The sequence below is a fragment of the Penicillium cataractarum genome (assembly GCF_028827025.1).
Source record: "Penicillium cataractarum strain IBT 29864 chromosome Unknown utg000004l, whole genome shotgun sequence".
NCBI lineage: Eukaryota > Fungi > Ascomycota > Eurotiomycetes > Eurotiales > Aspergillaceae > Penicillium > Penicillium cataractarum.
The window spans coordinates 423500-435774 of NW_026622740.1; the positions used below are offsets into that span (position 1 = coordinate 423500).

The 12275-nt window shown below is 52.9% G+C and overlaps 2 protein-coding genes across 2 annotated transcripts; one reads left to right on the plus strand and one right to left on the minus strand.

Annotated features, from left to right (window-relative positions):
* Window positions 1-1252: 1252 nt before the first annotated feature.
* On the minus strand, window positions 1253-5805 carry pex6 (AAA family ATPase peroxin 6; the record flags this gene model as incomplete). The annotated part of the gene is made up of 3 exons (XM_056697602.1): window positions 1253-1703; window positions 1773-5523; window positions 5616-5805. 3 exons carry the CDS (start codon window positions 5803-5805, stop codon window positions 1253-1255), a joined length of 4392 nt encoding a protein of 1463 aa, XP_056556127.1.
* A 3441-nt stretch (window positions 5806-9246) lies between these two features.
* ace1 (putative C2H2 transcription factor (Ace1)) lies at window positions 9247-12275 on the plus strand (the record flags this gene model as incomplete). The annotated part of the gene is made up of 4 exons (XM_056697603.1): window positions 9247-9796; window positions 9897-10141; window positions 10509-10762; window positions 10820-12275. 4 exons carry the CDS (start codon window positions 9247-9249, stop codon window positions 12273-12275), a joined length of 2505 nt encoding a protein of 834 aa, XP_056556128.1.

Sequence of the window (12275 nt, forward strand, 5' to 3'; positions counted from 1 at the left end):
GCATGTACCAGCAAGCTCTACTCTGTCTTATCGAGAAAACATCACCATTCATCGCCGCCCAGCATCTTCAAACCGCGATTGCTTCTCGGGTGACTTATTTTCTGGAAATTTTAAGTTCGCTTCCTGTCGGAGCACCTGTTTCTTCGACTATCGTCTGGCCACTGGTATTTTTTGGCGTCTTGACAAACAACCAGACTCATCGCATCTTGGTCTACAACCGTCTCTCCCACATGCAGGACATGTTTGGATTCGGAAATATCCAGTCCTCCATGCATTTTTTGCGGTTATATTGGGATCAGCAAGGCGAAACTTCAGGCCTCCCAGATTGGCGAGTCAGTAAAGGGACTAACGACTTGAGTTCTATCATGAAACAAATGAACCTCAATATTTCATTTTTGTGAAATGTAAGTAGTATACTTAGACCTTCTTCTCACCGCTCACGCACTAATATATAAAGGACCAACGAAAACACTGAATTGGAGGGTTTGGCAGGTACTTTCTCTAATGGAACTGAAAGGACGGCGTTTCTTAAATTCCATCCCGTATTTATTCCTCCTACTTTAAAGTTCAAATAAAGACACTTGGTAGGTATCAGAACATATTTTTTGCTAAAACTCTCTTAAGAGGGATTATAGGCTGTCATGACGATTGGAAGTAATTACCCTTATACATTCATTACTTTCGAATTATATGGTTTATGTCTGTTTTTAAACATCGATGTCACTTTGATTAAAACAGAATAGGAAGATTGGGAAATAGTGTCTAGGAACTTCAAGCGAGGAATGAAAATGGAGCGTGTGAAGTATAAAACATAGTATACAACCGATCTTCTGCTGTTTTCGAACTTCAAAATACATGGTAAACTTTATTTTTACATGCCATGGTCCAGCAACCAATCCCTTAGATCACCGTCTTCTCCACTCCGGGCGTCAACCAGCACGCCTGATACCCTTAATAGAATTCCCTATACCCTCTATACCTAGCTATATACCTACTTAGTATTATTTATTTATAGTCGTTTAGTTAAAGGCTTTAATCTAACGTAGTTTAATAGTATAGTTAGGTTCTATAAGTTTTTAATATATAACCCTATATCCGTAGTTATATAATATACTACATTCTTTGACAAAAACACCAGGAGGGTATCCATTCAAGTTACTTAGTAATATTTATACACCCTATTAAACGCATAGTAAACCTATGTTCACGGTAAAGTGTAAACTGTAGCCGAGGCAAATCATACCAGGATCCCCTACTCAACCTCTTCCATAGGATTGGCAAGGTGTCCAGTGCGAACGATATAATCCTCCTCATCCTCATCGTCCACTTGACCGTTGGCCATTTCTTCATCATCACCCTCCAGGGAGGCATCGGAATCACCACCAACATGCGAGCCCTTGCCCTTCTTGCCAGCAACAGCCTTGCCTTTGCCTTTGCTGCTCGTGGTTGATTGACCACTGGCACTGCGTACAATACCACCAGGCCACTGCTTCAAGCCCTTAATGCGGCCATGCAGACTGCCGACCAAGGAGCCATCTCCATTGCTCGTGGGAGTTCCCACGGGTGACGGCGACGCTGCGTCCAGATTGAACGCTTCCATGGCTTCAGCAATCGTCTGCGAGCCACCGTTTCCACTCTCCTGCTTCTTATCGACAGATTCGAACGTTTGGCGGATCCGTTCGAAATGCTCCAATTCCTTGGCACTGCGAGAAGTTAGTCTCATTCATTATTCAAACCTCTCTTTTCGCACTGAGTGGTTCATTAACACATACCTGACACTAGGGACGAGTTCTCCTTGTGCGGAGAGGAAGTCTTCCTCCGTCACCGTCACCGAAACGTCCTCGGGGGTTGCCAGATGATCGAAGAAGTAAGCCGTGGTCACCGGACCTCCAGGCAGCTGTTTGATCTTCTCGTCGACAGCTGTAGATTTCCGTGTAATTGCCTTCAGCATGGCATCGGAGCAAAGGGCGTACAAATCAGCACCGGTGTATGTCAAAGGAAGTTTATCTGCCACACGGTCAAGCGAGACATCGGGGTGAAGAGCGAATTTCCTCGTAAGTGCCTCCAGAATAGTTGCCTGCTTCCTGTGCGTATCTGACACACCCAGGTAGAGCATCTTGTCGAAACGACCAGGACGCAGCAGTGCCGAATCCAACAAATCCGGACGATTGGTTGCGCCAATGACGAAAACGCCTCCGCTGTTCTCCTCTCCGCCGTTCATACCATCCAGCTCGGCCAGCAGTTGACTGACGATACGATCCATAACACCACCGCTGTCTCCCTGGTTACCACGTTTGGGTGCCACGGAATCCAACTCATCGAAGAATACAACGCACGGCCGGGCATCCCGAGCGCGCTGGAAGACTCTGCGCACGTTCGCTTCGGATTCACCAATATACATGTTGAGCAATTCGGGACCCTTGACGGAGAAGAAGTTGAGAGAGAACTCGGTAGCGATGGCTTTGGCAAGTAGCGTCTTGCCGGTTCCGGGTGGACCATAGAACAGAATACCGCTACGCTTCTTCATGCCCTTGGCAAACAGCTCCGGACGTTCAAGAGGCAGTTGGATCGTCTCAATCAGAGCGTCCTTGACGTTAGTCAAACCACCAACATCATTCCAGCCAACATTGGGGATCTTGGGTGCACCAATCGAGTCGGCGAAGTTCTTGCGGGCGGCCTCGACAGCGAAATCAAAGTCGGCTTTGGTAACTCCACGAGCGCCATCTCCACCGGCAATCAGAACATCCCTCACGCAGACTTCAGAACCGGAAAGCTGCTTGCTGGCAGTCTCTGCCAGTTTCTCGAGGCGGGCAGTTCTGGCACCAGCAGCGCGTTCCACCACGTCGACCAGATCTCCCGCGACTAAAGCGGCAGTCTTGAGCGCCACGGTTCCGAGTTCCACATCGGCCGACAGCTTGATGCCACGCTCCGCAACCACATTACGCAAGATACCCTCACGTTCCTTCTCCTCGGGGGCTCCCATCTCGAACTCGTGGGTGAAAAGGCTGCGAATTCCCTCGGGAATCTGTTCAACATCGGTAGTCGTCGCAATCACGACCCGGGCCTCACCAAGAATATCGTTCATGGCAGTCACAATACGGTCGGCTGTCAATACTTCAATGTGCTTGATAAGCAGGGCAGTGCAGTTCGCACCACAATGGAATGCCCGCTCAGCACGCGCTTTGAGATAAGCCTCAGTCTTGACATCACCGCCGTTTGCGCCGCCCTCTGTGAGGATATCATAGGCGTCAATGGGGAAGGTGTGGAGACCGATATCTGCACAGGCACGCGTCGCAACGGTTGCCTTGCCGATGTGTCGCTGTTGAGACTTCAGAAGGATAACGACGGGCTTCATGCCCAGCTGGATAGCCCTTGGACTCGTTGCTGCCGCCATCAAGTCGCGGATGCGCAGCTGCAAGGGGGCAATAAACGACTGTGGAGGTTCTGTGGCGATACCATGAGGTGCTGAAGCGTCACCAACGGTCTTGGGGATGGACTTGACGCCGAGCCAGTACTCCCAGCCGTTACCCAGAATACCGGGCACTCGGCTGACATCGCTACCGGCCTGGACCATGCGAGTGCTGCTGGGGTCAATGACCGCAACACCACCCCATTGATCCTCGCCCGTCTCCTCCATTTCCTCAATGCTAGTAGGAGCCACTTGCCCGACACGGAACCAGGCGACGCCGACCTTGCGAGCTTCCGAGCTCTCCGGCTTAGAACCCTGGCCTAACCGAGCGGTTATATCATCATCTTGGTTCGCGCCGTCACCTCCAGCTGTGCCAGAAAAGACCGCTCGGCCCAATCCCTCGTCGACACTGATACCAACAAGATCACCACTCTTCAGTATTCTCCGGCGAGACTCAAAGTACTGCTTGAGCCCGGCAAAGAGAGCTGGCTGGAGGACTCGGTCCATCGACAAAGGCGTGGAGACCTTGAGCAGTGTGACTTCCTTCGCCAAGGGAGGGTTCTTCACAGCGCTGTTCTTCATGTGATGCAAGAGGCCAGGCTTCGACACGCCGTTGGCAGCTGCAAAGGTCATCGGCGAGATACGGAGGTACTTAGGGTTCTCAATGTTGCTCAAGAGCAATGGAGGCACGAAAACGGAAGGGGTCAATCGCGTCGGAGCCAGCTGCGAGAAGCTCGACCGGCGAGCACCGGAGTGGTTGATTGCATACCGGGGCTTAGCAGATGGAAGCCCTGGCAGTCCGAAGACCTTGACAGGGCGCCAATCTCCAGCATCTTCGGTGGCATCGTTATTGAAGCTACCAAACTTCAGCGATGCGAACATGCCGAGTTGGGGCTCTTCGGTCGCTTCGATTCGCACCCAGTCGCCCGAGAAGCAACCAATCTTGGCAAGTGTGCTGATATCGACAAAAATGAACGAGTCCACGTCTTCGTCATCGCGTGGACGGGGATGAAGAACCTCATTAGGCACCTGTTGCAAGAGTCCTTCGACCTTGAAAACCTTCCCACCGCCGCGGCCAGGCCGCATAGTTGCCGATGTGAAGTTTGACGCAACTGAGCCCGGGGTATGGATGCCATCCATTCGTCGACCGCCTGCCCTGGGTGTGGCGGAGGTGATAGAAGACATAACGCCGGATGGAGGTTGAGGAAGCTCGGGCGCGGAAAGCGAAATCATGTCTTCGAGAGAATCGTCAGAGTCATCGCTCATAGATCCAGCTGATCCTTCGGTCTCGGATTCTTCGGCGGCAGACGTTGTTTCCACCTCAGTGCCACTCTCTCCAGCCTTATCCTCGGCCGCAGAGTAGAACTGTTCATTGGAGGTATCGTCGGCTTCATCTTCGGCCACTTGTTTCAGGAGCGCGGATCGCGGTGGCAGTGTTTGTGGTACCCGGTTACCCTGCTGCGAACGAGCTTGAACAAGAACCACCTTTGTCGTCGGGCCCAGGAGACCCTGTGAAACTGGCTCGCAGAAAGAAATGCGAGCGGGTGGCGCGGGCGCATATGTAATAGGATGTGGAGGAAGAGGGAGTGGAAGAACGTCACCCATATGCACGAGTCGTTGTGCAGTCAATGCCTCGCGCACGGCTGCAGTCAGTCGTTGCTCGGCGTCGGCCGCTGCCTTCTTCGAAGGCCGTCGTGCGTCGGCAATCTTACCGTTCTTGGACCACACTCCATTCGGCCCATGAACGTTAGATGAGAAGCCACCGCCAAACTTGTTCTGTACATCGTCGTGATTGCGGAGTAAATGGCGCTCAACGGTCACAAAGACGGTATCAAGATGCAACGGGGCGACATCGAGGAGCCGGATCTCCACGGCCCGGTGAGTCTGTAGCGAATTCCGGGATGGGTCGAGCTTCCCGAGGGCCTGAAGGAACGGTTGCAGGGTATCGGCGGAATCGGGAAAGAGGACGGTAGAATGTGAGATTGGCGTTTGCGAGCGCTCCGAGCTGTGAATTCGCACAGGTAGAATCGTCCATGCCTGGTCCTCCACCGAGGAAAAGGTCGGGGAATGCGGGGAAACGGCTACATAGTGAACACCGTCATGCGTCGCAACGTCTGATCGAATACAGCATTCCAGTTAGCGAGACATCCTTTTGCCAATTTCAATTGTAATCATTCGACAATAATCGTCTTTGCTCTCGACTCACCCTGAAGCGACTGCTGCGGAAAGAGGTCCTTCGCCAAGTCCTCCGATAAGAGGCCGACATTGCCACGGAGCTGAGCATCCAGCGCCAGACGAGCAGCGACCGGAGGCTTATTACGAAGTCGCCTTTTAGCGACACGTTTCCGCCGCTGCCGAGGCTGCTGGGAGCTCTGTCCGTAATGATCAAAGTCCATTGGCGCGGTGACTCCAATTGCCGTCGGGAAAGAGCGCGGGGAAGGATTGGAATAGGAGGGTCTCGCGAGAAGAGACGACGACAGAAGATATCCAAGCCTAAGCAGGCCACCGGCTCACCATTCGATCAGGCCAGGAATGTGCAACTGCAATGTGGAAGCGCGGGGGAGAAGGACGAAATGCGCCGGATCCAGAATCCGGGGGAAGTCAACACGCGGGCAACTCGGCACCGCCCGCATTCTGCCAGTCGCCTGTTCCGAAGCCGAGGTTCATGATGCTCTGGTTGGGCCAAGGGGCGTTCGGCGCTCGGCTTTCTGTCGGGGTCAGTCACATTCTATGTGATCAGTCTGGTGGTTGCTCATCTCTTTAGATCTCATTTTGCTAGGTAGTGGTGAGCTCCGCAGCTATTGTATCCTATGCTCACTCGTCACCCCCGGACACCATCCATTATGTGGCAGCCCTCGGCTTGTGATACCAGAAGGAGCAGTGCACTGCAGCATCCGGTGGAAGGCCGATATAGTTTACATTTTAAAGTTATACATCATTCGGGAGGACAATCTTAATTTGTCGTGTATTTGGACGCTATAGAACTTCGATTTTGTAAATGTGGCTACTAACGAAACTCGACGCTAGGCATATAATGAAGGTGTGTGGCGAAGATTGACTCCAGCGTGATATATATTCCTTGCACATGATAGTGCTGACGGTAGTACATCTCTGGCAGCAAGAACATGGGGAAGTCAGTCCGGTCGAACACTAGTACAGATTCGTTTAAATTCCTACTGGTCAAAAAATCTAAGCACTTTGATGGAACATGCTGATATTACCAGCGCGTGGTTCGAAGAACCTTATCGGAGTCCACTTGGAAGTCATCCTGGGTCAAGGTCCCAGTCAAGCACATCTCTGCCAACGCTTATCCACAGCCCCTATAGTGGAGGTGGATAGCCCTTGTTTCAGATCATTTGATCTGGGATACAACCTCTCATGTCAAGATATTCTGGGATTACCAGACGAGGCAACTTGTGGGGGCTATGCCTATGCTCGACGACTTGGAGCAGACCAACACCGTGGATCTCCGTTTGTCCAGGGTCTTTCCCTAGAGCGCGCCTAAGACCTGCCATGTGGCATCTGATTTACACTCAGGGACTGTTTACATCCAAGTCCATATAGAATTGATCATATGATTTGATTAACCAGGAGCTACTACGATATATGGGAGCTGTAGTGTTACAGATTCGTCCGAGCCAACCAGATCAAAGCTGGCCACTCAAGTCAGCTGACTCAGAACCTGGATGCAGATACTCAGGTCTAGAATTCGCGAAATACTGGTTACAGGTTGAGTAGGAATTAGGTAGTTCTTTATACAAATCGCTCAGAATATTCTTGTGAGTACAGTATGGAGCCAATATTCCAAAGTGGACGCTGGCGCCTACAACCCTCACTGCCGCCTTGAGGATGCCTAGCGCAAGACCCGCTACAGCCTAGATGACAACCCTCCCCAAGGCGCCCGTGAAGTTAGGCATGGGGCTTCTTGGGAATATATAATGGCGAGGTGAGTCCACATTCTCCATTTACACCTTGACCTCTACTCGACTGTCCATAACGACCGAGACGGAAGACACAACAAAGTTCGCAGATACTCTTCACCGCCACATTTCATGACTTACACTCAATACGACCCTATCAACGGGCCAGATTGGGGGTTGAAGTGGCGGAGCTGCCGCTTGGCACGCAGGGAAACGCGCCCAGGCCGGACGATCTGAAAAAATAACCCATGTCAGTTTCAAAATGCCAGGCAGACAAGAAACACGAAAGACACGGCAAAAGAAAAATGGTAAAGTGCCAGTCGATACGAGCCTACGAGAATACGAGGAAGAGGGGCCAGCGTAAACGGCCGAGCCATCCGCGAGGCTCTAATTCACGTGTGGCGGGTCAACCCAAAGAAGAAGGCCGACTTTCCGACGGCGATTTCCGGTTGGGTTTGGGTCGTCAGGGTCGTGAGGGTCTTTGTGATTGAACAATTGCATGATTCCCGGTCCATCATTCGTCCGTGTGGAATTGTGGATGTGGAGATCAGCGGATCGGATGTGTTCTTCCCCCGGACGACTGGCCTGGCAGGGCTAACTTGCTAAGCATGTTCTGCTCGGATGAAAAGAAATGCTTGTGGCCTGTGAACTAAAAAGACCAACACTGGGGTTTCGTCCATTATTTCTGTTTTAAATGTGCCGTCTTGCGAAATGGCGAGAGAGAGAGGGAGATATTTTCCGCTTTTCTCTAGGCGGCCAAATATCTGACGTCGCCCTGCAGAAAGACCGGTCTGGCGAGAAGCTGACGATGCAGGCAGTGATTTTTCTGGCCTTTCGAATGGAAGCAGAAATGCACATCCCTGGTCGCAGGGAAACCTTGTTCGAAGGGGGGATTTGAGGCTCTGGCTTTGGGCCAGCAAAAAGAACCAAAAGGACCGGAGCAATTCTTGCTCCGCGGATCCCGTCGTGTTCCATTTTAGGAGTCCGTGGTGGAGACTTGTATTTTACAGTTCATGACGGGATGGGGCCATGTGTTCGACAAGGCGAAAGGGTTTCCCATAGTTTTTGGCCTATCCGTAACCCGTTGGCCACGCTCTTTGGCCGCCCCGACGGGCTGAGGGTGACAATACCGTACCATTGGCAAAACCAATCAACGGCATTTGAATCTGCTCAGCCATCGCGCACGATACCCCTTCGGGGCTAGCGTCTTGGTCCCATCAGGCAGACATCTAACGCGCAAGTCCATCTGCTCAGTCTGCTCCGTCATCTTTCCTCCTGCTCCACGATTCCTTTTTCTCTCCTCGTATCTGCTTCTTGCAATAAGCATCTCGTTCGCCATCGTCTGCGCCGTGTAGAGTCCTCGTCGTCGCCAGTATTCGTTCGATTTAGGTGGCCGAACTGCCCCTCTTCGCCCTGAAACTCCCTGGTCGATAAGGGTCTATCGTCGACCGTTGCGATCGTCGATCCCCTTGGCCTCGCTGGCATCGATATCTCTGTGATAGATTGTGTCCTCGATTCGTGTAGGCTTCTCAAGGCCCCTTGGAGTGCGCTAGATCGGTTGATCCGTTAGCCTGCCTAGCGACGAGTGCCTCAAAAGCCCACCTCGTCCTTTAGTCGCCTTCCGTGGTCTCCTGTTCCTGGATCCGTATTCCAGGGCTTGATTCCATCGTCACAATTCTCCAACGTTTGTTATCTCGTCAACACAAGAGGGCACAGGTGCCCTCTAAATATAAAGTCCCGGTTCGAAATCTCTAGTTGGACCAAATCTGGAGTCCGGACTTAGTCTCTGACTCGACCGTACGTCACATCGCGCATCAGCCGGACCATCTATCTGGTGAGTCACTGGGGATTAGCCAATCATTCGGAAGGAACTGTCCTTTTGGGGCATTGAATACGGTCGTACTAACGCTGGCATCGATGCAGAACCAATCCATCATGGTGTCTGGTCAATTCGAGTCCGCTCGGGTGCATCCGCGCCGGCGGCCCGTCATAAACACCTCGCTGGCCCCCGAGGGGGAGTCCAGTTCTTCTAAAATGCAACTGAAGAAGGGCGAGACGTTCAATACCCCGACCAGTCCGCCGTCGAGTGATCGTGATCCAGTGCTGAACATTCGATCTCTTCCTCGTCGCTCGCCAACTTCTCTTGACGCGATTGCCGCTAGTGAGCAGCGTATGGCGTCTATTCTTGAGCGCTTGACCCTTGATGATCAGCCCGAGGACAAGTCGTCCTCCGTTGATGCGCTCGAAGGTCTTCGTAGTGTGGACGAGGTCAATGCCGAGTCCAAGTCTGCCGTATCAACTCCCTCGATGCCGTCGAGCGAGGATGGATATGACCTGTTCCCTTTGGATAAGAAGGAGCAACCGCATCAACAACAACAACGCGACCAAGACCACGGCCACGAGTCCGATAGTGGCCTTGGGTCCTCAGTCAGCAGCCGGGACTCGCTGGCTGACCCAACTGAGAAAGGTGAGTGTAAGCATGTGATGATTATCAAAATCCCCATAGCAAACAAATCTTGCTTCCCTTTTGGGCCAAAGGCTAACCTCATTTTTTCCCTTTTGGGTAGTGAATCATGATCTTCACATGAAGCAATCCCCATCTTCCATCAATTTCCTCCAAGGCACCAGCGCTCGCCGGCAATTGTCGTATGCTGCTTGCAAAAAGATCGAGCGCTTTATTCTCGTCCCCATTCTCAAGGAACCGAAGCTTAAGCCGTTCCACCCTCTCGTCAGGAGTATTCCGACTCGCATCGTTAACAAGCAAATTGTCTGCCTCCGAGATCTCGAAAAAATCCTCTTGTGGCTGGCTCCTGTAAGTCCAAATCTTCCCATTGTTTGTCTTCTCAATCTTCCCATCTTCTTCTTCCATCTGCTTTGCCTATTGCTGCCTTGGGTCTCCCACCTCTGCCTTTTTCTATCCGTCATCCTTTTCCAATTCTTGTCCTTTACCAATCCTCCTCCTCTCCCAACCCTTCTCCCTCTCCAACTCTCCTCCCCTCTCCAACTTTTTTCTTCTCTCCCCAACTCTCTACCACTCTCTACCACTCTCTACCACTCTCTACCACTCTCTACCACTCTCCACCTCTCCCAATTCCCAGACTTCCTCTCCCACCTTACTTTCTCTCCTCCTCCTTTCCTTCTGGCGTTCTGGTTGAAGCTCATCAAGTCTCCTGCTTCAGAATTTCTCGGCGTCTCGGTCTTCATATCTCGGCTTCAGCGAGTTTACCATCCAGTGTCTTCACACTTCGGCTTCTCATCTCAACGCCCGGGATCAACGCCTTCCCGCTGATCGCCCTTACACTAACGGTTACTTCCTCGACCTCGTCACCCAGGTTCGACGCTACGCCGCCATGATTCAGGCTAATCGCCAGCGGGTCCAAGCGACCCAGGACGCTCAGGCTCAGTCCACCGACAAGGACGAGCAGTCCTCCCTGTAAGTTGACCTGACCCGCATTTGCTCCCAATTCTCACCATGCTGACGGTCTCACAGTATCTCTTCCGCCTCCCTCGAGGGTGGTCTCTCCAAGAATGGCCGCTCTGTTGAGCTGGTTTTCGTACAAGATGGTCAGCTCATTTCCGCGGCCACCGGCCTGCCTTACAAGGGAGATATCCCTACTTCCATCAAGCGCACCATCGATCTCAGTGATGAGCAGCAGCCCGACGAAGGTGTTCAGCGTTCCATGGCTCGCCGCAAGAAGAATGCACCTCCCATGGACATCAACCAGAAGTGTGCCCACTGCGACAAGGTCTTCAAGCGTCCCTGCGACCTGACCAAGCATGAGAAGACTCACTCGCGCCCCTGGAAGTGCACCGAAACCGACTGCAAGTACCACCAAATTGGATGGCCAACTGAGAAAGAGCGTGATCGCCACATGAACGACAAGCACTCCGACACTCCCACCATCTTCAGCTGCACTTTCGAGCCCTGCACTTACAACTCCAAGCGTGAAAGCAACTGCAAACAGCACATGGAGAAAGCTCATGGCTGGATTTACGTTCGCTCCAAGCACAGCTCTCGTGCAATGGGTGCCAGAAGCAACCGTGGCACGTCCATGCGGGCCAGCCCCGCCCAGGCCAGCTCTGCTCAGGCTACCCCTGCCGTTCCTGCCACTCCAAGTGTGTCTACTCCTGCTTCCGGCCCAACCGACTTCAGCACCCCCAGTGTGGGCCCGACTCCCTCTCCTTATGAGGCTGCCATTGAGTTCCCCGAGAACATGGACTTCAACTTCTCTGACCCTCCCGTGCCCCTGGGCAATGGTTTCCCAACCTTCATCGAGACCTTCAATACCGTCGGGGCCGCTGATGCCGTCGAGACTGTCGAGACCGGTGTGGAGAACTACATCGGCTACAATAACTCGCCATACCATACCTCCTCGTCCGGAAGTGTCGCAAACGACGGTAGTTTCGAGAACTACGGGTTCAACCCCTCTCCCCAGCCCGTCACCTATCCGGCTGGTATGAGCAATGACCAGGTCCTGAGCAATGACCCGGTCTTCACCACCATTGACTTCGACGGACTCGCAGGTCTCCAGGCTCAATTTGCGGCCGCCGATCCCGAGGGCCTCATCCCTCACCTGGACGGCTTCAATCCGTACCAGGTGCAGCAGCCCACTGACTCCAACATGGAGGGGTTGCCGCTGGGTATGAAGGAACTCACCGAGGAGGAGTTCATGATGGGCGTTCAGAACGTCGAGAACCAGTACGTTGGGGCTCCTGCCCACTTGTCCGGTCTGTCCCCCGGTGCACAGGGGAACATCATGTTGTTCTCCCCAGAACTCGGTATGTCGGGAGGCAACATCTCCCAGGACTTCCCTTTCGGCGTCGCCATGGCGCAGCAACATGGCACCGACTTCACCCTGTTCGGTGAACCCGTTCCCGCCCCCGGCCCTCAGCTGCAGGGCACTCAGCAGCCCTACGGCCAGGGCCAGTATCTGCCCACGAACTAG